We start from the raw sequence: 25,983 nt of genomic DNA, 5'->3' as shown, positions 1-25,983 counted from the left end.
CATTAAAGATATTTTGGTTGAATTTGCTCTGCAGTGCTATCAAGGAAAAAAACCCTGAATATTAAAATCTATTACTTAGTCAAACTGTCCAGTTTTTGCAAGACTAGAACAAGGAGCTGAAATCTGCATTATAAGACTTCCAAAATCAATGCATTTAAATAGCATGCTTAACAACAGGATAGAAACTTCAAGTCCCTAGTTATGAGAACTTTCTCCTGAGGGTGTTGTAAGATTGGAGGCCTTCTCCAGGAGTAGGCTTCTTCCATGATATCTCACGTCCTGGCATTGCATTAATATTTTGGTGAGAGTAGCTATGTGGTGTTCTAAGGGAGTTGTCAGATCTATCACTGGATGAGAATTTATTTCCATTTTCAAATTTTAGGTGTGTATGTTCTTAGTGCCTCTGGTCTGCTGAATGCACCTGCAAGATCTAATACTTAGGTCTGATGCTGATGCTAAAGAGTTAATAACAAATTATTTGGGAGAGTATGTAGCCCTTTGAGATAGAATAGGTTTTCAGATTGTACAAAAGAACTACTGGATCTTCACTGATAGAACTAGGAGAGAGGATGGAGATTTTGTGTGTGTGTACTTCTCTGCGTACTTACAGGAGGTATAATAGTCACTGATGTATTTTCTTCAGATATTGCTAATGGATGTCATTCTTCTGTGGGTAACCAGTCCCAGCACAGAATAGGATGGTGCAAATCAGAGCAAGTCAGAGCTACATCAGCTGAAGATTTGGTACCAGGAGTTTGACTTCCCAAGCTCCCCATCATCCTTGTTCCTATCATTCTTTATTGACAGTCAGCAGCATTTGAGACCTTTTGATTTATTTATAGAACTGGAACAAAGTACACAGGCAACTCTCTCATTATGACTTAGGTGATATACAAGTGATAGATAACAGAAGGAGGAAAAATTGCTCAAGCCTCGTAGTGGTCACTGTGACCCAATAGAATCTCTCATATGTCAAATTTTTAATTACTTTCTTTGCTTGGGCAGAGTGTGCTGCTGAATACAGATCCTAAACAAGGCTCTTCAGAAGAGTCCTTAGGACCTTTTCATCACTATAGGAGCTTTCCACTGGTTTCTCTGACTTTACTGACCTAAGACTGGAACTTGCATTTTCACTAGGTAGAGGAATGTCTGTATACTGGCACCTCTAGAACGGATGAAAGTGGATCATTAAAGATGCACTTTCTACCATTTAAATAGAGCCTCTCGAAGAAACATGGTTCAGTTCATCTTGTATGATACAAATGTGTCTTCTCTGGGAGATTGTGGTGACAGGGATGTTGGAAAAGGATCACTGCTCTTTAGACCTCCTGACAGGTGGGATGCAAAAATATGAAGTTAGATGTGGCCAAAAGCCTCAAGCACAGAATCCAGTCTGTATGGCTTGATATGTCAGCTGATTCCTGGTAACTGCATTGTCTTAGCAAGCAAAAAAGTGTGATAAATCCTATTAATTAAGCCTCATCCATAGTAATTTATGCAAATGTTGTTCCCTCCTATTTGTGGTGGAATATGAACATTCAGAAGAAGGTGACAGGAGCTCAGCTGATGTGTGGTATCTCATGCTACAGTGACTTCTGTCAGGAATTCCCTCGCTTTGCCTGTGAAGAGACAATGACAGAAGGATTGGGAATATCTGCAGTCAATGCCTTGATTTCCCTGCTGATTTTCTGTGCAGAGAGATTCCGCTGAGAAGTATTTGCCCTCTTCCCTTCCATGAAGTCCTCAATGGAAATGCCCACAAGGACAGGCTTGGGGGAGCATGCTATAGGAGTCAGCTTTGCTCCAGCTGGCTTCTGTCCAATCCCAGTTTTCTCAGAATGCAGTGAAAAACATGACTTCAGCCCATGCAGACTGCAACTAAACCCTGTTGAGGGTTTGCAAACAGCCCTTAGTGGTTGGGATTTCATTGTGGATCTTCATTATGGATTCTGAAATATTTAACACCAGGACCTGCTCAAACTTTATTACCAAGTTCAGTAAGATACTGATGTACAACTCAGTGAACAGGCATATAACTGGTTTTGTATTCTGTGGAGGGTAGTCCAGGAAAAACTTTTGTTTGTGGATATGAATGACCAAAAACTATTACTTGATTTAATAACTTTCCCTTCCTTCTTTGGTAGCCTAATAGTTTGTAATTTTTCTGCTTGTTCATGCAGGAACTACCTCTTCAGACTTAGTCTACACAACGTTTCTCTTATTCAGGTATGTTCACTTTTTACTCTCTTTTTTTATTTGACTTGTTAATGAAAGTTCTGTAATATTTGATGTACATTTTCAGAAGTCTATATAGTGTAAATTTGCCCAAAGTGGTGGAGCAGCAAGAAGACAAAGTGAGAGCCAGATGCTTATTCCCACTCCAGCGATAATGCTGGGGGAAGGGCTCTCCTACACTTGCCCACTTGGATGGTGCTCTCTGGCTTTGATTCTTGAGTGTTTGGGTGGTAATGGGATCTGCCAAAAATATGGCATCTTAAGGAACAAAACAAGTAGTGTGACTGATACATGCTTAAACACAACAATCAGTAGAAATCCTTGGCTTTCTTTAGAGATGTCAGCAACATGTCGGAGAAGCTTTAAGTATTCTCATCCATCCTCATTTTTAGCCCTTGTTAGCCTTTGTGAACATGGATTGCTGAGGACCTGTGCTTTGCTGAATGCAATACTAAACGCACGATCGGACTTGCAAGCATTCAAGAGGGAAAATGGGTTGAAAAATGTATGTTACCCATGCCTTTACCAAGGCAAAGCAGCCGAAGTTTGAAAGGGCTTGCAAATATCCAGCAGTATTAGGACTTTACTCTAACTGCACTGAATCTGGAATTGAAAGATGTGGCAAAAATTGTTAGTGGAAACCCTGCTGCTTATCTTTAAATAAATAAATACTTATGCTTTGGGATATTTACCATCTTCTATGATTGCTAGAGCACCAAAGATGTATTCAGCATTTCTCAGAGAGTCTGAGACGCCTTACTCCTGTACCTGACCGTGCAAAGAAGCCATTAGAGTAGTACTGCCAGCCATTCTGATGTGCACAAGCCTTTTGCTGTTAGTAAGAGTTACAAGGATAGATGGAGAGAAGAAAAGATGTTTAATGGTTGTAAAGTGCATTGAATCTTCCTCTAAAAGGAAAACAAAGTCCAGAGTTACCAATGACAACAATAAAGAATTAGAGAAGCTGATACTCCCATTTGGCAGTAGTTTCCCTTTGCAGAGCCATATTAGCATGGCTGGAAGGTTTCCAACAAGCACATAGGAGAGGGAAGTTTCTGTAGTTATGAGAGGTGTAATACCTTCTGAGGTGCCTGTTATCGCACTGCCTGACACAGCCTCTTGTGCTTGTCAGATGAAGGATCCCCTTCTATGAAACCCAATTGTGAATCTCCCTAATACACTTCTGAAGTCAGGCTTGGCTCGGGCCCTTTTCAGTGCAGTGATTTTCCTTTTCTACACTGCAAAACATGGGAAGTCTCCTTCTATGGCACTGGAGGTTGCTGTGAGATCTCCGGTTAACATAATGAGCTTAGTTTGCTCCTGCTTTCTGGGTGTATCCGGTCACTTTGCCAAGACTTTTTGCATGACAAAGAGAGCATGGAATTATGTTGACACACGTGTTGGGAATGATGGAAGCAATTGTTTCCCGACCTAATGGTTGCCTAAGTAGCTGCTTGGCTTGTCTCCATAAAGCACATGATGCAGCTTAGAGGCACCCGCTCCCACCTTCCCTTCGCCATGCATCATTTTAAAGATCAGATCAGAAAGGAAGACAAGAAACACAAAGAGCTTGCATTTAGTTCTACAGAGGTGCAGTTTAAGAAATAATCACAGTGTTAATTTGCATTATTTTATATCTTCTCTTTGCTTTTAAGTAAAATACAGTGTGGATCTTGTCAGGCCTGATTTGGGCAAGTTTTTCATCTTGAGATTGTGTTCTGATTTATTTCTGCTCATGGGATTTTATGCTGCCAGTGGTGCTAAATCTGCTTCACGGTGCAGGTTTGTGCTGACAGATGTCTACTCCCTTGCATTTGTACTTCCATGGGGGGGGGGGGGGGGGGGCAGAAACATGAGGAGCACAGCCTAGGAGACAGCAGGATATGCTGGTTGTGGGACAAAGCCTGGCAGCGCATGGAATGTACCTCTCTAGGCAGGGTTCGGTGAACTTTAAAGCTGTTTTTTCCTGGATGTTCTTGTGCAATCAGTTGTATCCCTAAGCTGCACTGTACCTGGGGGGAAATGGGAAGAGCACATTTCAGCCCCACAGTTGTCACAGAAAGGAGGAGGGGCCAGGGTGTTCCTGAGAAGGAGATTACTCTGAACGTCTTTTCAGTGTGGGTGGCAGCAGCATCTCAGAGGAGCAATATCCCTGTGCCACTGCTCGTTAGCACAGCGAATTCAGTGCTTCAGTCTCTCATTCTCCAACGGATAGATTTACTAGCTCACTCTACCTAATGCATGTTTTCCTTGACAGTTATCTGTTCTTTAACCAGAAAATGAATATTTTCTGCCATTGAGCAGACCATAATGTTTTTCCTCACAGCATGACTCTATTCATTGCTTTCCAATGGGAATATATTATTATTTTTTGGATTACAATCCCCTTTATGAATATTGCATATCACAAACCCAGTGCTAACCATGTCATTACTCCCTGGTTTTAGAAAGGTTTTCAGCTCCAACACTTTAAAAGACTGTGCTCTTTCCTTATACCTGTTGAATGACAGTGGTGACCTTTCATTTAAGCCCGATACAAAATCAATTAAAATGAGCAGAAGTTTTCTATCAACTTCAAGGATCATTTTATGAAACAGTCACTCTTGAAAACACATTTTTGATATCTTCAGTTTCAGAAGCTAAAATTACTGTATTAATCCTGAGTCTGTGTTGGACTGCCATTAATATAAACTAAATTTTGTAATCTCCACAGCATAAGAAGACTGGAGCATCATGTAGCCAAGCCATATAGTTTGGCTAGGAAGGTATTGTCTTGGAATTGCAGAAAACTAAAAGACAAAATGTATTGTATGGGCAAGTTACTGATTAAGAGTTGTGTAAAAAAGATATCATTACCCTACTGAAGAATTTTGATTTCAGGGGAGTGAAGGAAGAGAGGTTGATTTTAGGATGTGTCAGCTCTTGGGCCATATTATAAAGGGGTCATTTTTTTTCCTTTCTTAGTTCTCATCTGCTCTACCATATGCTGATGATTCCTCCTCGGTTAGAATGTTCTGTTGGTTCTGCTGAGGTTATTTCTCCAAGACTGTAGTGCTGAGTAGTACATGAGAACTACTGAGTGGAGCACAGCAGAAACTGAAGCAGAACAAGGTCATTTCCTGCTCCACAGAACCAAATGTCCCAACTTCTCAGAGATTTTTCCCCTTCCTCTCTTTCTTTCTGAAATGTGTTTCAGAAATTCCATTTGGAACCTGAGAAACTTTTCACCAAATGAGTTTTAGTTGGATCAGAAACTTTGGTGGTGGTTAATTTTTTTGTGAAAAACATTTTTGGCTGAATTTCAGTATCCATAAGGAAATTGAGGCCAAGGTATTTTTGGGATCACTTATGATTTTGCTTACCTCTTTTTCTTGAGGTACCTTGTTAAAGAATTACTGAAAATCAGCATCTTGAGGTGAGGTATCCAAAAGCACCTGTTAATATTGGAAGCTTTGATATGTAGTATTCAAATTCTTGGAGCCGTCAAGAGGCATAGTTTTAAAATGGATACTGTTCCCTAAATCTTTAGCATCTCTTTTAAACTAAATCTCTGCAATATGATTCATGTCCATCTTTAGATTGTCCTCTTACATGCATTGTAAACTCTCAGTATGAGGCATTTTATGGAATGCATTTTTTAAATGATGTGCACTTGGAGCACATGCTGTTTAATTTATGCGTCGGTCTGAGACAAGGTTAGCTGCTAATCTGCAGCTTTCATGGTGAGGCCATAGAAAAGTCAGTTTTATACTGGAGTTGATAATTAATAGAGTAGGTGGAAGGGTCATTTTAAAAACAGAAGCCTTTGAGCAAATTTTTAAAAATGCACAAGGCTGATTAGGACCTCTTATCAAGGAATGCTGTTCTCTGGTGTGTGTTAAAAGCAGGCTACTTGCTGGCATTTCATAAATCCCAGTGCAGTGCCTACCCCCTGTTCACCCTGATTTTACCTGGATCTTAGAGTTCTCCGTTGAACTAAGTAAAAAATTACTTTTTCAACCTTTTTGAGTTGCCAAGATTTCCAACCTTTTTTGCACTGAGGTGAAAACAAGACTTTTTTTAAAATCTGAAAGAGAAGGAGATAGACGTGGTTACTTTGAATGCAAATACTCTGGGTCAAGTTATTTTCTGAAGCATCAAAGGAGAGCATTTGAATGTGCATTTCTATCATCTCAAACAATTGACCTGGTTTGTTTGGGGCATCCCTTTCCCTTTTCCCTTTCCCTTCCCCTTCCCGTTCCCCTTCCCCTTCTCTTTTCCTTTTCCTTTTCCTTTTCCTTTTCCTTTTCCTTTTCCTTTTCCTTTTCCTTTTCCTTTTCCTTTTCCTTTTCCTTTTCCTTTTCCTTTTCCTTTTCCTTTTCCTTTTCCCTTTCCCTTTCCCTTTCCCTTCTCTCTGGATCTAAGAAGTCCTTCTGGACTCTCATCTGATAAGTTTAATAGAAACTGTTATAATTTCTAAAGATGTTTTGGTTTCAATTAATTTTTTATTGGAAGATCTCATATTAAAAAGTTTCTAACCAGCCCTGTGAAGTTTGTGTGCTGATATGTTATATCAGGATAGTAGTATTCAAGCATTTAAAATACTTCAAGAATCTATACTCTATTTTAACAGACTATGAAAGAATAAATGACTACACCTGTTGCAAAACTATTTGAAAGACACAAGTTATTTCTTCTGCTAAGAAAGACAAAAAAAATTGAGATTAAACTATGTTTTAATTGACAATTTAATATTTTTTTTCCTGAGGAAAAATTGAAGAGAGGATTAAGTTCAGAGAGAGTGTTAGTTCTCGGGTAGTCATACACATGAATTTGGAAGGATTCCCTTTGAGGTTACATACTGTCCAGTACCACCTGGGTCTACAATTACCCCATTTGCAAAACACGAAAATGGTACAAAAAATGCAACTTTATTTCCTTCTGAAATTCGGCTCCACATTTCTAAATAAGATCCCCTACGTTCACATGGGCACTTTGGAGAGTGTTACCCAGTCACTGGGGCAAAACCTGATGAACTTCTCAGTACCACTGAGGCATAACAATTAAACCCAAGCTTAAAGTTCTCCACGTGCTAAGGCAGTATCTGCTCTTAAGGCTTGATCTGAAGCTTACTGAAATCAGTTTCTTTCTGCTGATATTGTGGGGCTTTGGAATGAGCATTTTGAAATAGAGACAAAACATTTCCATAGGGTCCCGTAGCAGATGAACTGCAGCCTCCTATCCACTACATTTCTGGTAAGGATGGTTTTACTCCGGATTTTCTTCCCTCAGTGTAAGAAGCAGCAACATTCTTGCTACAGAGATGAAGCTCTTAGACTGCACAGCTGCTCCTGAAGACACACTTCCTTCCCTGCTACTCCCTGAAGGGATTTTTAACTCTGTGGCCTAATCACTAGTAAATCAACAGTATGTATCAACAAAGTGTGGTTAATAAAACTTGTCTATCAGTCCTGAATATGTCACATAGCAACAAATGGAACAGGTTTTGTCTTTTGCACTTTGAATCAAACTGAACATTAAATGCATTATTTTCTACTTATTTAGGGCTCAGTAGTGCCACATTTATACGTGCTGATGAGAAACATGCTCTGCAAGTGTATGGAAGTGTGAGGAGAGATGGCAGAGTTTACCTTAGTTTTTCACTGTATATTTGAATAAAATATGATAAATAAACCCAATAGAGAGCAGTGAGTAATATAGATTACATCACAAATTGTCACTCAAGTAATCTCTCCTGGTGAAAATATTTTACTGAGAAATGTTAAGGATTCTCAATATGAAGCCCTGGCACTCATCAGAAAACTTGCAAATATTAGATAAATCTTACATCCCCAAGAGTTGCTGCTGGATAGGCACCCGATGGGGCTTGGAGGGCCAAATTTGTAGTGCTGGCTCTGCCCACAGATGCCTGAGGTAAAGTTAATCTGCCCGTTTTGTCTGCATGTGAAATAGGGATATAGCACTCCTTTGTAAAATTCTGTGGGTTTTGCCAATAAAAAGAAGGTAAAAGTATTGTATTTCAGATTTACTTGCAGAAACCTCCTTGAGCCAGAACCGTTTCCATTTTTCAAAATATCCTTTCAGACATCATGAGGAAATTAGGCATTGATATGCAGCATGAGCCCAGGGGTGCTCAGAAGCTGGCCCAACTTTGCTGAAGATATTTATTTCTTCAATCTAGTTGGAGTGTCAAGATTATCATCCAATTTAAAATCCAGTTTGGGAAGTAATTCTGGGAAAGAGTGAGAATATTTTGCCTGTCTTTATGTACCACTGAGCTGCCTGACAGGAACTCTATTTTGAAATGTTCAGGAATAAGCTTGACTTTCCAGAAGCCATTTTCTTCTAAGCAGTTTATTATTTGTTTCTTGCAGATTCCCAGATACATATTTGAATTATATGGCACATATTTCTAGATACAACGTTTATTTCTTTATTTTTAGGCCAATGCAGTTCCCTTATTTAAAAAAATAATCAAAACCTCTACTAGAGCAGATGCAGTCTTTAATATGTGGCTCATAGCTGAGTTTAGATCGTCACATATTTTATCAGTATGAAACATTTTTTATTAACAGATTAACATATAAATCTATTCATAAATCACCTTCCAAAGCTGCATCTAAAACCTCTCACTCTCAGGCTAGAAGTTTAAAGCTATTCCATAATAAAGGTTATATTGGCTGAACAAACTTTCTGGTAAATTCAGCTTTTTATTCCTGTGGTTTCAGGTTCCCAAATGAAATTTACTCCCTGAATACACCCTTTCTTAAAAATGACTGGTCAGGAGCTAGATTGAGGCTTTCAGGTATAGGTCTCCTTTCCAAAGATTTATCTAAGACAGAAATTTCTACCTGGAGTGGGAGATGAGGGATGAAAACAAGGCCTGTCAGACTGGAGGTGACCACGTCTGAAGGCCACACTTCATCCTTCAAGGACACACTTCTCCAGCTCCTCACTGCTGTAAACTGTACTCTTCAACAGGCTCCAGTGTCTGCTGTTGGGACCCAGCCTTGTGCTGATGTTAGTCATCAGCTGAAATTCAGAGAGCCAAGAAAGCAAATCTCTCCTCATACTCCATAGCGTTGAGTGATTTCTGAACACAACATTCTCCCTGTCTGGGAGAACCAAACTGAGGAGTCCGTTTATATCCAGCAAAGCTTTTAAGCCCAGGTTTAGCTTTAAATAAATGCCAGTTTTCCTTTGAGAATTCTCCGAGTTAAGAACATGCTGCATGCTCTAGTGAGTGAGAATATGTTTCAATATGTGCATTCATAGGTCTGCTAAACTGGGTCAGAGTCCACTGCCTAGTTTTGACCAATGTAATTACCCTCTAAAGTGAATATTCAGGCATGGTAGAGGAAGTTCTTATATATATATATATTTACATATTATTTTTTATATATGTACCCACACACAGGAGGGTCATATACATAGGGTATAGCATGTAGAGGAGGTTCAGGAGATATGCTTAAGCAGGGCAGCCTTCTTGGAGTCAGTGAAGGCCACAGATCTGATTTGCATCCAGAGGAGAACTGCCCTGTTACACTCACACAGTAAAGTGAGGTTTGCATGATGAATTTCAGCTGTGGATTGCCAGCCTGCCTTTCTGGGTAATTTGTTAGTTGTCATTCCCTCCTTCCCTGCCTCACCTCACCTGCAAGCCAAAATTACTACAGGGGTTTTGGTCTTTGTCAGCAAACATTATGAGCAGGATTTAGAAACTGAGAATTTAATTAGCTGCTGAAGTCACTTACTGATAACAGTAGCATATTGGACTCCTTATTTGATAAAATCCTGTCAGGTATTTTATGTGTAGGGAATGAAGACTAATGCTCTTATGTCTTGTGACTTACAGTCGGGACCATTAGATGTCCTTTAGAAAGAGGAGGGGAAAAAATGAAAATTAAAAAAAATAAATTCCTTGGACTTCTCATTTCCTGTCACCAGTGTTTCTTCAGTATCTTCGCAAAATGTATTTTTGTTTGCCTGTTTAGCCCCTTTTCTCTGTGGGCTGCTTCCCACTCCACCAGCTCCAGGAGGCTCAGGGGGATCTGCGTGTGCTTATGCCCCGGCTGTCTCCTGCCCTGACACACACATTCATCCGTGGCTGCTGTCAACAAATCCAGCCCTGCAGATGTTCCTGAGAGGCAAATCAGCCTCTTGTTGTAGACAACACCTTACCTAAACTGACATTTATATAAACTGAGATTTATATAAAAATATGCTGCTTTTTATTATTATTACTTTAGGGATGTGGGATATTTTTAGACATTGGCGTGGTTTATTCTCTAGCTTTAAGTGCTGGCTTATCGCATGGCACAGAAAGCATTTCCTAATTGCTCCTATCCCAATTAGGGCTCTCTGATATGATCATTACTGAAGCCTCCAACACAGCAAGGGCTTAATGCAGCACCTTCACTAAGAGCAGTTGATGTGGGAGCAGCAACTTACTGAGTTTCACACACTGAGTGCAGGGTTCACGCAGCCAGCTCCTGCTTCACGCTCTCCTGGGGAGGAGGTGATACCTCCCACAGTCTTCCCTGTTCAGCAAGCCCAGGTTTGTGCTGGTGGTGAGCTGCTGTTGGATCCTGGGCAGAGGTCCTGGCATCCTGCTGAGCTGGCACTAAGGTTTGCCGCTGCCCAGCGCTGTGCGCTCAGGGAAGCGCTTTTCCTGCCTGGGACACCGTGCCCTGACCCATCCCTGGTGTGGGAGCTGAGCTGTACATGTTGGAAGTCAGAAGTAAGAGGAGTCCTTGAAAACACAAAGGAGCACACTGGGCCTCTTACAAGATGAACAATGGAGTACGTGGGCCAATTACTGCAAAGAAGCAGCAATTTGGTGCTTTTTTTAAGACTGAGATTACAGAGAAATATCTACATTTTATTCTCTAAGCAGAGCTTAAGAGAGATCCAAATTGTACACATCCATTGTACTGGCTCTCTGCACAGGATTAAGTTTGACCCTGATAGCATCCAGTCATTTATAATGAGAGCATTAAAAACACCATTTATTGATTTGCATCTGTCTAAAAGGGCCCACAAATGACCTCATGTTTCCTCTAGAACAAACTGTTGAGCTCTTAGGGAAAAAGAAAAACAATATTTTATAGTAAACACATTTCATGTCACTGTGTGCATTTTTCCCCTTAGATAAATAATTCTACTTTTCTCTGTTAGTAACAGTTCAGCTGATGTGTGTTTTACAGCTTCTTTTAAACGCAGCAGTTCTGAATGACTAATACAAGGGGATTATTGGATCTACAGAGCAGAGTCACAGACATGGCCTGCACAGCTGTTACCAGAGACCCAGAGCTGGGGAGCTGAGATGGGAACAGTTTGCTCATCACTCCCACAGGACATTCATCCTGTCTCAGCATGGCAGGTGCAGCTGAATCCTTTGAAAGCCTCAAAGAGCTTTGGCCTCCAAGGTTTCACCTGCCTTCAGCAGGCTGAGCTCAAGGAAAGCACAACCCACATGCTAAGAGGATAGATGAGTAAACAGGCACAATCTTGACTATGCCTATGGCATCCCCAGCCACTGTGACTGGAGAAGGATGGGAAGTTTCCAGGCTCAAAAATCTTTCTTCAGGGCTGGAGGAGGAGGAGCAGCAAACCTCCAGCTAAACAAGATCAGGCAGTAGCTGCTGTGGATTGCCTGCTAATGGGTGGGTAGTGGAAAAGGAAAGTTGGGTTGTACCACTGGAGGAGCATGGCATGACGGAATGTGGCTGTGATGCATAACTGAGTTGCTGGGTGCCACTGCAGCTTGAGCAGTTAAAGGAACAATGATCTGAAGTTAATTCTAATGTCACTGAAATGCTTCTTTCATCTAGAAATTACACCATGGTTATAGCTATCCAATGCTACCAGTAACATGATCAAGTAGAGACTAAGGTATTCTGATACTGTGGAGACCAAGTGTGAGGAGTTAGGGGAAGGAAATATGCAGAAAAAGCACGTATTTTTCTCCATTCGCTATAAGGAGAATTTGGAGAGCATGGACTGGCTGCCTCACTTGTAGACAGCTGTGAAGAGGTAAGGTTTTTCCAGCCATCTCCAGTCTGAGCTTTCTTTTCCCACATGTGAAGCTGAGATAATGAATGACATTTTGTCCTTTTGAAGTGCTTTGAAATATGTGGCTTTCTATTTAAGACCTAAGTGTTGTACGTGATGATATGCACTTGTAAATATAGGAAATTTGCCTTAATTGTGAGCCCACAAAATTGTTATATTCTTATCCATACTAATTATAAAGTTAAGCAGTTGTTACCTTCACCTCTGCTTTCTAGGTAAGCAATTAGGCAATTTCAGCATGTCCATGTGTTTAAAATGGACCCATTTTTCACTACTTGTTTACTAAACATTTTGAATTAAAACCTTTGAATGTAAAAATAGAATAGTTGGGGTCCCCTAGGGGAAAAATGAAACATGAATGTATCCCTTCAGATAAAAATACTTAGAATGTGACTAAATCTATGAATTTATTTTAAAAAGAGAACAGCTTGGAAGGAATTTGGGGGAGAGTTAATAAATATGTTTTCATCAGAAACACTTTTGTATCAGGAATGTGGACCAAATTCCATACATTATTTTAATTATTAATTATTCACTTCAAACAGGAGACATAGCATGGTTTTGAGGTTTTAGAAATAGAGTGTTTTAATTCCTTTTAAGTAAGGAAAAAGGAATAACAGGGCTGCAGCTATTTAAATAGGCTGCAAGGTGTTTCAGAAAGAAATTATTTAAGCTTTATTAAGAATGAGGAAAAAAGTTCTTCAGTTAGCCTGGAAGTATTAAGAGACATACTGCAATTGCATAAGAGGGGATTTTGATGCATGGGGCAGAAAGGAATGATCAATGGTTCATAAATATAATAGTGGTAAACACAGTGGCAGGAGAAAAAATGTATGTAGCTAATATAATTGTTACAAATTTAGTAGCTTTTGCTGTGAGATCAGTTATTGGGGATTTAAGAACAAGGCAAAAAAAAGAAAAAGGTATTTTTTTCAATGGAAGATAAATGTGAAAGCTTTGAAAACCACCAAAAAGGAGTTAGACAGAAGAAGCACAAAGAAGTATGCTGCATTAATCCTGTTGTAGAATCATTTTGTATTCCCTCATCTTAATTATAAGGCATATTCTCAAAACTCATTTATGGAATCTTTGACCTTGATAGAGGTCAAAAGCAAACGTGCTGGAGGGGAGGTGAGAGAAGAGCCAGGTGGAAGGGGGAATGTAAGGGCAGGACTCAGACTTAGGGAAATTGGAAAATAAATCCTGGGCTGGCAGGAGAGTGCAGACTGGAAAACAGAACAAAGGAGCTGGGAGGAAGGAATAAAAGACACTGCATCAGAGCCATCTTTGCAGGAGAAGGAGCAAATAAATTTCTTGTTGAGATGAAGCTTGGCAGAGCTTACTACAGCATCAGGTGCTGACGTCTGGTGTTGGAAGAGAGGAGGCAGAAGCAAGGCAAACTGTGACAGACCAAGCAGGGAGTCTGAAGGCATCTGTTTCCCAGCCTTAGGAGAAAGATGAGTGGATTGATGGGGCTCACAGTGGTCAGGTTCTGGCCACTGACAGCAGCAGCAGGCAGGAACTTATCGAGCTGGGCTGGGCAGCAAGGGGACAGTAGGGGTCAGAAACACTCGGACCTTTGGTGGTGGGACTGGAGTGGCAGAGAGCCATCTTCCCTAACATTGCAGTCCAGTTTTGATTTCAATTGATTTAAATTGTTGTGCCCTTCCATTGTGCAGCAATAAACATGAGACTTGAGAAATATCTTTTGGATTCTTGATAAATCAACCCCATTGCTTTTTCTCCCCAAACTGACTCCTTATTCTTCTCTGAGACAAGTATTTGATTTACATCGATCAAGTGCTGAACTCGACCACTGTATGTATTGCTGGGGATATGATAGTACTTGAATTATGAAGCTTTTGATGTAAAAAAAATTGAAAGATTCAGGTCCCTTTTGGCTTGTCATTTCCCCACTGACCATTGAAAAGTATTGCTGCATCTGTAGCTGACTCTGGCCTGCTCAGAGCCTTCTAGTGTATTTAGGACTGGATGGATGTTGGGAGAGGAGTTGGAGGCAGCATACAGGGAATTCAACACTGTTGGTTCTTCACTTTCTCTGTATTTAAGTGTTCCTTGCTGATGGAGCACAGATGGTCTTAGATTAAGGAAAATACATGCCAGAATTGCAGGCTAGGCTCAGACTGGGGAGTTAAGCTTGACATGAAATAAGCAGAAGGCTGTAATTAGCTTATCAAGAGCGTTAGGCACCTGGCGGAGGAAAGCAGAGATGTAATGCACAATGTAGCTGTAGAACAATAAAAAATATTCAAGTTTCTTATGAAACATGGAGGACCTTTTATTTCTGGCTTTCTCTTCCAGCCCAGCCTGGTAACTTCGGAAAGGTCCTACCCATTCTTGGTTATTAGTGATTTATCAAAAATGGCATTTTCTGACACTTTATGCTGCTGAACACCAAACCCCATAGAAACCAGAGAGTCTAAAGGTCACAGTCTGTGTGTATTGCCAAAAACCTTCCTGGGAAGCTTACACCACGCTTGCCTGTGCACCATGTGTACTCCCTGACTGCAAGTATCAGTCATCTCATTGCTCCCTCTTGTTCCTTCTGCCTGTTTTTTACAGCCACACGTTGTGTTTCACCTCAACCTGAGGATTTGGGCTCACTGGGGCAGAATTGCCATTTAATTTTAAACAGAAGTGCCTATCAGAATGCAGCTGACTAGTCCATGTGCCTCATGTGCTTCTGCAGTACATGTCAAAATCATAGTAGGAACAGGATCTGGATCTTTTTTCCTAGGTGTGCTAAACAAATGGAAATTCAGACATAAATCTGCTGAACTGAATAGGGAAAGTACAAAGACTCCTTTTTAGCTGAGGGTTTAGAATTTTTTGCTCATATTATTGAAGCTCAAAAGCTATTATTTTATATTGGGGAAGAGCAAGAGGGAGAGTCTGGTTTCACTTAAGTTCCCATGGTACAAGCAGGCTCAGGCAGGATCTCTGTTTTCAACCTGTCTTGCAAAACTTTCCCAATCTCTCTGGCTTGCACAAAACTGGCCTTGGCTCATTAAAGTAATCTCAAAGCTTTCGTTTGGTCTCAATAATGCAGCTTTCACTTAATTAAAGATTTCCAGTGCCTTTTTTTTCTTTTTGGTTGTACTACACCAAGCTTAAGTGCACAACCAGAAAAGAATGTTGATAGGATAAATTAAATCACATGCACATTTATTTGTTTAATTGTGCACTTCCCCCTTTTTTTTTTTCAAGCCAAAACAGGACTCAAACCATGTTCAACCTCTTACACAATTTTAATGAGAATATATTGCAGTGTTTGTCATCTGAAAGAGCATTAGCACCCCCAGTGCAATAGATGTGATTTCCCTTAAGAAAAACAGAAGGCGCAGAACAGTGAAAATGTCATCTTAGTTCTCTATTAGTCTCTCTAATACTGCAGGATATGCTGATTTTGATTCCTGAATCTCAGCCTAATTGTTGGGAGAATCAGATCCAAATTGGACAGTTCCTCAAACTTATTTTAGCTCCTTCTCAAAGCAAACAAATAAACGCTGAACAAGTATATTCAATGATGTAACCTGGAGAGGAATAAAGAATGCAAGACTTCCTCACTTTAGAAAGCTGATAATACACAGAGGTTTCATGTGTGCTTCACTGATTACGTTTTCAGTTTGAAGCATATATGGAAAGATTGCTTTTCATAGCTGAACCCTTAATGTGGGTGCACAGAAATTCACTGAGTTGACTGTAGGATTTCTCCAGAAGCAGAGGGGGAGGGAATGCAAAAATGTATGTTGGAGATCCCTTAACATCTCTCCATAGCAGTGAGCTTCAAAGAGGCACAATGGCGAGGAAACCCAGAGCAGAAAAATGAAGGAGAACAAAATTGCCTTGCTTGATGCAGAAATACAAAGGAGACTATAGCCATGGTAAATTGATTTTGTACTGAATATGGGCTGGTCCATTGGAAGGGGTTTTGAACCTCCTACTCCAGAAATCATTGTGCAAAACAGTAAGAGGAGGCTGCTTAGAAGTCTTGTCACATCCATCAGCAGAGGCCACAAAGAGGAAGGAGGGATTTAGTTTTGAATGGCGACTCTGCCAAAGAACATAAAGGCACAGAGATGGACATCTTTTGGCGGTAAAGGAGCCTTGAAGGAAGAATTGCCTCCACTATATCAAGGGAAACCATTGCTGTGACTCCGTTCATTGGCTCACTTCTTAGAAATAGCTTGTTGTACCTTGTTTGTAGCAACTGAAGAAAAGGAACCCCACAACAAAACCTATTCTTTACAGAATAAACAGTGCTGGTGGTGTGAGAAATAGTGCTATGTGGTGCCCACCTGGCCAGTGACAACTGCACGTGCGTGCACATCAGCGGTACTTACATTCCCAACCTGTTTTTGACCACAGTGAAATTTTTCTGTCATCATTTTCCCCTCAGTATATTTTTAACCTCTTTATTTAGTTATTTTATTGATTTAACATATAATCCGATGTCTCTGTAATCTCCAGTACATTTTGTAAATGTTTGTTGTCATAAGCTATAAACTGAATGTGACGTGGCAAGAAACCAAATTCTGCTGTGGCTGTTAATTACCCAGTGTGCTAAAAGTCTCATCTCAGTTTCTGTATGCTTTTGTTCTTCAGTAATAGGAAACATATAAGTCATCCCTCCCCAACATCTCCTGTGCTGTTCTCCAGTTCTGGATGTTGTCATTCATTCTAAATTGGCCATAGGTGAGAGTTTTAAGGTCTTTTTTCACTAGCATGCCAAATATCCCAGTTTACTAAGACTATCAATTTATATTTGGCCCCATCCATGCTTTAAAAGAGTAATAGAAATGTGCAATTAATTAAGTTGTTTTCAAAAAAAAAAAGATAAACATTCCCATATAGAACATGCAAATAAATCATTGCAGTCCTAAGAACGTTCAAGCAAAATGAAGTAGATCACCAGCAAAATGAAATCATCACAGACTGACATTTTTCTTTTCATAGTATGATAAAAATACAAACACTAGATAGTAGAAACAGAAATACAGTGCCATCTTTATCTCTCTTCTTCAGAACTGTGTCTTTCTTCCAAAGTATCATGTTGGCATGTTCAGTAACATTGCTGTGTAAATATGTAACTGTCAAAGCTCAGCACAGAGTCACAGCAGAATGTGTACTCCTGCTTGCTTTATCATTATGGACAGCACTGCATTCCAGTATCTTTGTACCCTCACAATGATTCCCCTCTCTTTGGATGTATCCTCATGGCATTACTTGTATTAATTTTAAGGGTCTTTCACAAACCTGCTTGTCACTTTCAGTAAGAGGCTTACCCCACTTTGAATCCGCCCAGCACCTCTCTTTCCTTAGGTTAATGCACCTTATCATCCTCTTGTCTTCTCCTATGTGTCCTCTTCGTGTCTCATCAGAATCCCATCCCTGGTATACTAAAACTCTTCTGGTTATGCAAACCTCACAGTGAGTTATGTGGCTGGTGTGCCATGTCCTTTCCTTTCTGTGTGGTTGTGCTCCATTGTGTCTCTATGCTCTGCTGTCCACTGCTGCCTGATGCATCATATATTACTGCACTTTACTTATAATGCATTTTGGCAAGGCTGTACGTACACAGGCTTGCACAGGGAGTCCTGGGCTATGCTGGAGGCTCATAGGTGCTATGAAAACTGAAAATCTGGATGAAAAAGTTCCATTATGTAAAAAAGCTCAAATTCTCCTCTGTATGGAATTCAGCATCAAGTTACAAATGTTTTACGCCAGGGTTACTGGAAGTGTACTTAAAGGAACAGCAAGTCAATCTGCTTCAAATAGGAATCTTGACAGCACCTCCTCAAGGCTGAGCTGGCTGCTCCATTTTAGTATGTTCTTTGTACACTGAAATTCCCAAAGAGCTGAAAAAAGCTGTAACCCGGATGTGGCTGTTGTTTATCTTAAAAAGCACCTTTTTGGTTTTAGTACTTGGTATCAAATGTTCTTGACTAAAGCTTTAGACAATCGTCTTTAATAATAAAACCTTGTACAGTGGTTCCATTTGGGTACACTGTAGAAACTGTGATCTGTTAAGCCTCATACAATGCTTCTTTCAGATATGGGAATGCATGTCTGGAGTTGGAAATTCCTACCTGACACTGCAGAGAGAGGGGAGCGTCAGATTCACAGATCTTATGTTGTTTAATAAATCTCCTGCAGGACAAACGGAAGTGAAGGCACACAAATTCAAATTTCTTTTTGCATATGAGTCTGTGGCCGTGCCCCAAGATGTCAGAAAAGAGAGGACAGGATGTACAGTGTCTTGCCCATTGTTCTAATCTCTAAACCGTCTCCCTCACGCACCACCGACTCAGTGGATGTATTTTGTGACACTAGCGAAAAAATGCTGTCTAAGAACTGATTTGTGCTAGACAGGAAAGTTTTTAGTCCTCATGAGAGCAAAGGTCAGTGCTCATCTCTGCCTCTGACATGCTCGGTGGCTTTTCCTAGTCAGATGACCCCTCTGTGCTTCTGGTTTTCCATTCCTCCCATGTGCCTGTGCTTTCTGTTTAGCTTGTAAGTGCTCTCAGACAGAAATTGTCTCCCACAGCATGTTTGTATATTGCCTAGAAATATGGGGTCACAATCGCAGTTCACTCCTCTATGTGCTTCTGTAATATGAGTAAATAACAAGGGATTTTGACGCTGTGAAAGAGAGAAAATCAGCAGCAATGACCATCAAAGAAGAGCTCACAGCAGCTAAAAACTCTCCTGAAAAACTAACATTTGCAGTGGAGAACAGATTGTGTTTGTAGGCACAGACAGCCAACCATGGCTGAGGAGCTTATGCACTTGCTGCAGTGCTGGGTACTGGGATGTGCTCTCTGCACAGGAGTAAAACTGAAGCATTTTACCTCGCATCTGAGATAAGGGAGGACCATGAACAGGACGGGTTACCATGACTCAACTGATGTACAGTACCTCATTTTGACTGGGATAACTTGATCAAAAAGGTAGAGCTCTCATACCAGGAGGCTGAGGCCCTATTCTGCTGGGTGTTAAAGTGATGCTCTGTTTGGGTGTGCCTACAGTCTGAAAACATAAGGTGGGAGGACAGACTCTACTCTACATCAGTGAGTCTTCAAAATGAAACCAATGAAGATAACAGTGTCAGTCCTCCTGGAAACTCTTCTCACTGTCTATTGTGTGCTATGTACACCATTCTGTATTTTTTGGTGCAATATGTGATCCAGGGCAGAGGAATGTGCCTCAAACTCTTGCATTTCTCTTTGTAAGGATGTGATAACAGTCCATGAGATAGAGAAACGTGAATATTCAAATATGGTATTGTTTGGAACTGAGTTAAATACCCATTCTTAAAATGAGAAAGTCCTTCTTTCTGATGAATTATTCCATCCTTAATAGGCCAGTATGTAGCATCCACTTCTGCTCTGACTTGAACAGAGTGAGCACTTGTGTTCAGCAGCCAATAAATGCCAGGCCAAAAGCAGTCCCTGTAGAGTAAGATGTTGACTTTTGGTTATAGAGAGAAGGTCTGATTCAGAGATTAGGATTATGGGACCTGAAACTCACTGGTGGATTTGTTTGTTTGTTTGTTTGTTTGTTTGCCAACCTCCATCTTCTAAGTGTTAATTTGAGGTCTTCCCCATCTGAGTTACTGTTCAGCCACTCCAGAAGAGCCATATGATTGGGCCAGTCTGTTGATAGGCACTGTGGGTGCTTAGTTTAAATGGAGCAAACAGCTTGAGTTTTACCACATTTTGAAGGATCTGAAATCACTTAAGGGAAATCAATTAATAATTTGATAACACACAATGCAATTCCCTTCATCCAAGCCCCCTCCTCTCCCCACAACGAATTGACTGAATTCTGTGATCATTCCTCATACCTGTCACTGCATGCAGCAATGATTTGCAATTTGTATACTGCAGTATGAAGCAGAACTAATTACTGAAGCTTGGCATTTTGTTCTTTCGGTAGTAGTTATCTTTTTATCAGACATGCTTATCACAGTTTTAATAAATTACCAGTGTTGGAACTTCAGAAATGGCCTCTGGTGTATTAAGCTACTGTGCTTTATTATTAAGAAGTTAGATTTTCAATAAGTTATTTATGGAGCACTGTAAATGTGCCTTGTCCTCAAGAGACAAAAGTCAATGCTTCAAAAAGGGAATTTAACTTTCCACTCTTAGAGTAAAGCAGCAAGTTTTTATGGAGAAGTCCTGGAGGACTAAATAGGGGAGAAAGTAAAGTAAAGAGGGTAAAGTGTTGTAGAAATGTTTTCACAGTAAACATCATAGAAAATGAAGAACCTTTTCATGGGTTTTCTGGATCCAGCCTGCAGAACTTTGAAAGATCTTTTCTTCCAAGTGCTGTAAGACCTGGAACTTATCAATTTCTTTTAATGCTGTAGAGTTTGCCCAGAGAAGAGTAGGTCTACATTGGTGCTGTATTATGTAGACTCTGCAGAGTATACAGCCTTGTGAAATTGATTGTCATTATCAGCAAGAATCTATGGATGTTATTTTAGAGGTCTGAAATCTGTTCATCAGTAAGGCTGACATTTTGTAGGGGAATGAAGCAGCCTCTGAGCATCCATTGTGTGAATAGATGATCTGCACCCCAATGCCTCCTTAAGCATGTAGTTAAGCTAAACTGGTCCAGTAGGGTATGTGCATATGTGCTTTATTTCCATTAAAGTCAACAGATTTTAAAAGCAGGGCAGAAACATAGTCCCTCCATGTTTCTCTCTCCCTAAACTTGGAGAAAAGTTTCCATACCTTGCTGTGAAATGAGCTGATCCAAAAAAATTTTGTAAATGTAAACAAGAAATGCAGAGATTTTGGCCTGTGTGAGGAATCCAGGAAGCTGCCTTCAAAGCAAGTGTTTGTTTTTTTTTCCAGAGCTACATTTCTCTCAACATACTAGTGCCTTGTACAGTTACTGTAAAAGAAGATGTAAATAAATACACAGGGAAGGAAATGACTCTGCCAGCTCAGGTCTCTAGTGCACAATAGCTGTCATACCACAGCACCTCCTGCCCTCCTTCCTCATGCATAACTCAGCAAAGGGTGATGTGACTGGCAGATTCTGATCAGGGTGCCCAGCACAGCACAAGCAGAGAACCAAAATCTCCTCATATTCTGTGGGCAGATTGAGAAGTCTCCTATGGGCACTGGGGAGGGTTGATGGAAATGGAAGTTCCTGCTGTCAGCAATTGCTGCAGACCTGGGCCTGGGACACAAGGTGCTGCTTTTGTTTCTGCTTCTGCTGACAACAGCAGAAGCCTGAGGAACACAGTACCTTCTAGAAAATGCTGGCATCTCACAGAATCAGTCCCTGATTTTTGGTGGGTTAGGGTTTTTTTTTTCAGTACTCAAGTACAAGCTTGTATTTCAAGGGGGTTTTGTCTCCTTTTAAACATACACAGTGTACATTCTGGTATTACACTTTTTTCTCCTAATAGGAGACAACATGATTGTGGGTCTGTCTGCAGGTATGCAAGGCTTCCAGTGGTTTTCATGGAGCACTTATTTAATGGAAGTGAGATTGGTAACAGATGGATAAGTTTGTAGTAAAAGATCTTAGAAATTAACAACAGGTTTAATTTACCTGATAAATATGCATGTAACATATTCTCTTCCAGTCTTAACTTTCCAGTTTTAAAGCAGTGTTCTGGTTTTGCACGAAAACTTGCAAACTCTGTTGTGCAAGTACAGGGAAGGGATTAGTGTATGCTTAATCTATTAAATTCATATGTGTGTTTGAAGTAATTATAAATTCCTGGCCTGAATGTAAAACCTGGTCTATAGAAGTCTAAAGAGATTTCCACATCAACAGTTGAGGATGCATATAGCTATTGATAACAGGACTCTGTAGTGACAGGCAGGTACTTTGGATAAAAACACTGGGATGTGCTGGTAATTAAATAAATGTATCCAGAAAGCTTCTCTCAGCAGTGTGTGCTGTATAACTGATTTGACAGCACATGATGAGATCGAATTTCTAGAGCACTGTTGATCTGCAGTCTGAACTGGGAGCAAACCATGATGCTCATAATTTATTGGGAGAGACATTAACTGGTTCTTTCTGTGTCTAGGTGTGAGATTTGAATTTTCAGATATGTACTGAGCTTAGCTATTGTGACCCATTTCTGTTAATTTCTAGTTGAGCAATATTGCACCAGGTACATGTAGTTGTACACGCAACTGCTTCTCTGTGATTGTCTCCTCCATGTGACTTCCTAAAAATGCAGAAATAATACACAAACACCAGCCCACCTCCCTTTTTTTTTACCTCTTGTTAAGGATGTAGGGGAGGAATTGCTGACACTCTGACCTAAAACAGTCTCAGCTTGGTTACTTAAGCACGTGGCAAGCAGGGCTTGGAGAAAGCACATATCGTCCCGTATGTGTAGGTAGCCTTGCTCCAGGTTTGTCACATCTTCATCCAGGCTCTGTTTCCATGACCTATGCTATGGAAGTTGTCTTATTGCATGTGGGTCCAGAAATGTCTACTGCTTTTGACTGACTGATGTCACAGGAGGAATAAAAATAATCCCATACGACAATGTGTTTTCTGGGGCTGGGAAACTAAAGTGTCTTAGACAACTGAGAAAATTAATCATAAATTCAGGATGATGCTTCAACAGAGTGACCAAAAACATCTGGTGGATAGAGTTTGTATCTCATCCAAGTGTGCAGAGGCAGTTTCAGTAGTGGGGGAAAAAAAATAACCTGGTTTATTGAGGGAGATGAGGAAAGGGAGGGGAGGCACCTAAGTCATTGTTCAAGAAGCTGGCTTTTGAGAAGCATTATGATCAGGTAAGGAGGTGAAAGTACAAAGCATCTCCTACAGTGCTGTGGTGTTATGCAAGTGTTCTCTGCCTCACTGAGAACTATATGGGTACATACAGATGCACTCCAGAAGAGAGATCTTTCTGAAAGTTTCTCTGTCAAATGTCCAGGATGTAGTTTGATACTGGGGCAGAATGAATCTAAGGCAGAGGAAGAACATATCTTCATCTGTGGAGGAGGGGTTTGGGTTGGACATACCAGTGAGAGGACACGGAGCACCAGCATTACACAGGGAGTTTGCACAGAGGAGCCCAAGGCAACAGGGATGATGAGGGTGGGACATTTTGATCTGAAAAGACAGCCGATCAGTCAAGCAAAGAAACCAAACAATGCTGGAAAGATTATGTGAAAGCCTCAAGATCAGAGGTCTGAGCCTGCCCAGGTCCAACCCAAAGGCCCTGACCACAGATGTGTGCAGGCCTCTGGGATCCCAGCACAAGGACTTGTCTAGGCTGTAGGTCAGTGGACCTTGCAGTACAAATATTTAAATGCACATTAGCTGCTTCGCTTTGCAGTTATACTTTTATTATTGTTAAGATGTTCTGCTTTGCAGGGTCATGAATATTTTCTTTGAGTCACCAGAGGTCATTGGAGTTACTTAGCCCACAAACTAACTCCTCCCTGTCCTGCCAAAGACATGTGTGGGACTTGTAAAACATGCTCTAGATTGCCATATTGCTTAATTATCCTCTTAGCTCTAATGAAGTGCACCCTGACTAATGATGCAGTCACAAACAACATGTTCCTATAATTTGGGCCATCACCAAGATCTTCTGTTATCTCTAGACTCATCAAGGTAGTGCTTCAGAAAGCTGAAGGGCAATGTGCCTAGTAAAAAAAAACATTTAGGCACATCAGAATATAGCTGGAGGAGAGCAGTGCTCTGACTTGGGCTATGTTTGCAACATGCCTCGAAGTTCTGCAGTGCAGGTGTCTGGCAGGAAGAACTGGGTGTCCTCTGGGAGGCCAAATTCTTCTGTTGCATTGCTGTAACCCCAGAAGACCCAGAGTATTTGCGGAGAAGAATCGATTGCTGAAGTAACCAACAATTTTTGTTTTCATTTTGTCCTGTCAAGCACTGTTAGGGTAAACTGGGCTCTATAATGGAGCTCAGTCTCTGTTTTTTTTAAATGGGAAGAAGAGCCACCTAATATGTGACCTCTTTTCTGAATTTTTTTTGCTTTCTTTCTTTTTATTTTTTTTTATATTAAGATTGTCAGAAATATGATCCAAGGTGCAAAGATATTGTGGTTAGGTGAATATGGGCTAGAGCTGGGACTGGGTATCAAAATACTGCTATGCAGTTGTGTTGCAGATGTCAAGGGCTCCTAGGAGTCACCATTCAAAATTCCTTGCTCTCCTATGATGGCTTACTATGTGAGCTCTCTCATCCAGTGACATATACCCTCTCAGGATACAGCTTAATGATCCTTTCCAGCAAGGACTTATCCCAGGTCTCACAAAAACACGTCTGAAGCACAAGCTTTTGGCCTTCAGCCTGGATTGGGTTGCAGTACATGGAAGGTATTTCCCTAGTGACTCCCAGGGAAAGATCTGTGCTCTTCCCTTCTCCGACCAGATCTTTGACTGTGCTCATAAAGTCTTACTTCAAGCCAAATTGAATGGAATGCTCAGCTAATGGAGAGATGCCTTTTTTCTTTTCTTTTTAAGGAGGTAGAAATATCCCTTCCCCAAATGTTGTATATGAATGCATTTCCTGGGTGGTGGCATTTTTTGTAGTTCTGAATGAGTGTCTTCATGGACCTGAGCTGGGAGTAGGAGAATTCATCCTCTCTTCTCAGTGGTTTCCCAACTCTCTCCAGCAAAAAAGCTGGATTTATCATGTGCCGAGGGGACAATTTCTATGGAAGCCTAGGTTTTAAAAAATATATTGGCTGCAGTGAGAAGGTTCAAGAAGAGTTCAGATCCGGACCAAACTTTGAAGCCATTTCCTTTGTTGGTAATGGACTGAGGAAAATAAAGAAAACCTGGCTCTGTTAGGGGAGCTTTGGATCTGTATCTGAACTTTGTGAGCCTGGCCTTTCCTTATGTAACAGAGCTATTTTTCTTGTACTCAGAATGATGTATTATGTATAGTATGGATGTTTATTTGTATTTTCACCTCCAGCTAACTATACCTGCTTGAATTTGTTAAGACTATTTTTAAAAAGTGCTGAAGGGGGGAAAATTTGGGCTGGGTATGTTTCTGAATATTTTAAATCTAAAAGTTCTCTCTAATGCAGCTTTTCTGGTCTTGACTTTTCTTGTTCTGAAGCAGTCAGTCAGAGCCAACTGGGGACCCCACACGTTCTCAAACCCCAGTCAACAGTGCCCTCAGCACTGATGTGTTTTACTCAATATCAGGACCTGACCCCACTTTCTGGCATCACAAATCACCATCAACCTTTCTCCCCACTTCCCCAGCTCCCAATGGTTTTATCCAGCTTGCTTCACTGCAGGGTTATTTAAAAGGTAATAATCTTGGGGGTAAATTTAAGAAGACCAACAGATTTGTGCAGAACTGCTGGACTTTGCTGTAGGGAATGTTTTTGTTTTGGCAGTGAAAGCTGGTGAGTTTTATACAGCACTGTCCTCCTTGAAAAGAAGGTGATGACTTGGTGTGTGGGGTTTATATCTTGGACCTTCCAGCTGAATGGTGATCAGAAGTTGTATTTACATGTAAATTAAAGTCTGTCCTCTGTGAACATTCCAGTTGCTTCTGCCTCTGGACTTCTCATCTATTTATCATTTGTGTGCACTGTGAGCACAGTGGGAGCAAGATATATGTTTACTGTCACAATGCTGCTTTTAAATTGGGCTGTGTAAATTGGCTGGAGAT

The 25,983-nt window shown here is 40.7% G+C and overlaps 1 protein-coding gene across 4 annotated transcripts in view; it reads left to right on the top strand.

Annotated features, from left to right (window-relative positions):
• Positions 1–25,983, top strand: part of SEMA5B (semaphorin 5B) — a 282,391-nt gene that overhangs the window by 174,551 nt on the left and 81,857 nt on the right. For all 4 annotated transcript variants that reach the window (XM_064661407.1, XM_064661406.1, XM_064661408.1 and 1 more), the window contains exon 6: positions 2,181–2,226. In XM_064661407.1, the coding sequence (XP_064517477.1) occupies positions 2,181–2,226 (46 nt within the window). The remainder of the gene's footprint in view (positions 1–2,180; positions 2,227–25,983) is intronic.

Source organism: Pseudopipra pipra, chromosome 7 (assembly GCF_036250125.1).
Source record: "Pseudopipra pipra isolate bDixPip1 chromosome 7, bDixPip1.hap1, whole genome shotgun sequence".
Taxonomy (NCBI): Eukaryota; Metazoa; Chordata; class Aves; order Passeriformes; family Pipridae; genus Pseudopipra; species Pseudopipra pipra.
The sequence above is the reverse complement of the archived record's forward strand: the minus strand, read 5'-3'. Positions and strand labels throughout refer to the sequence as shown.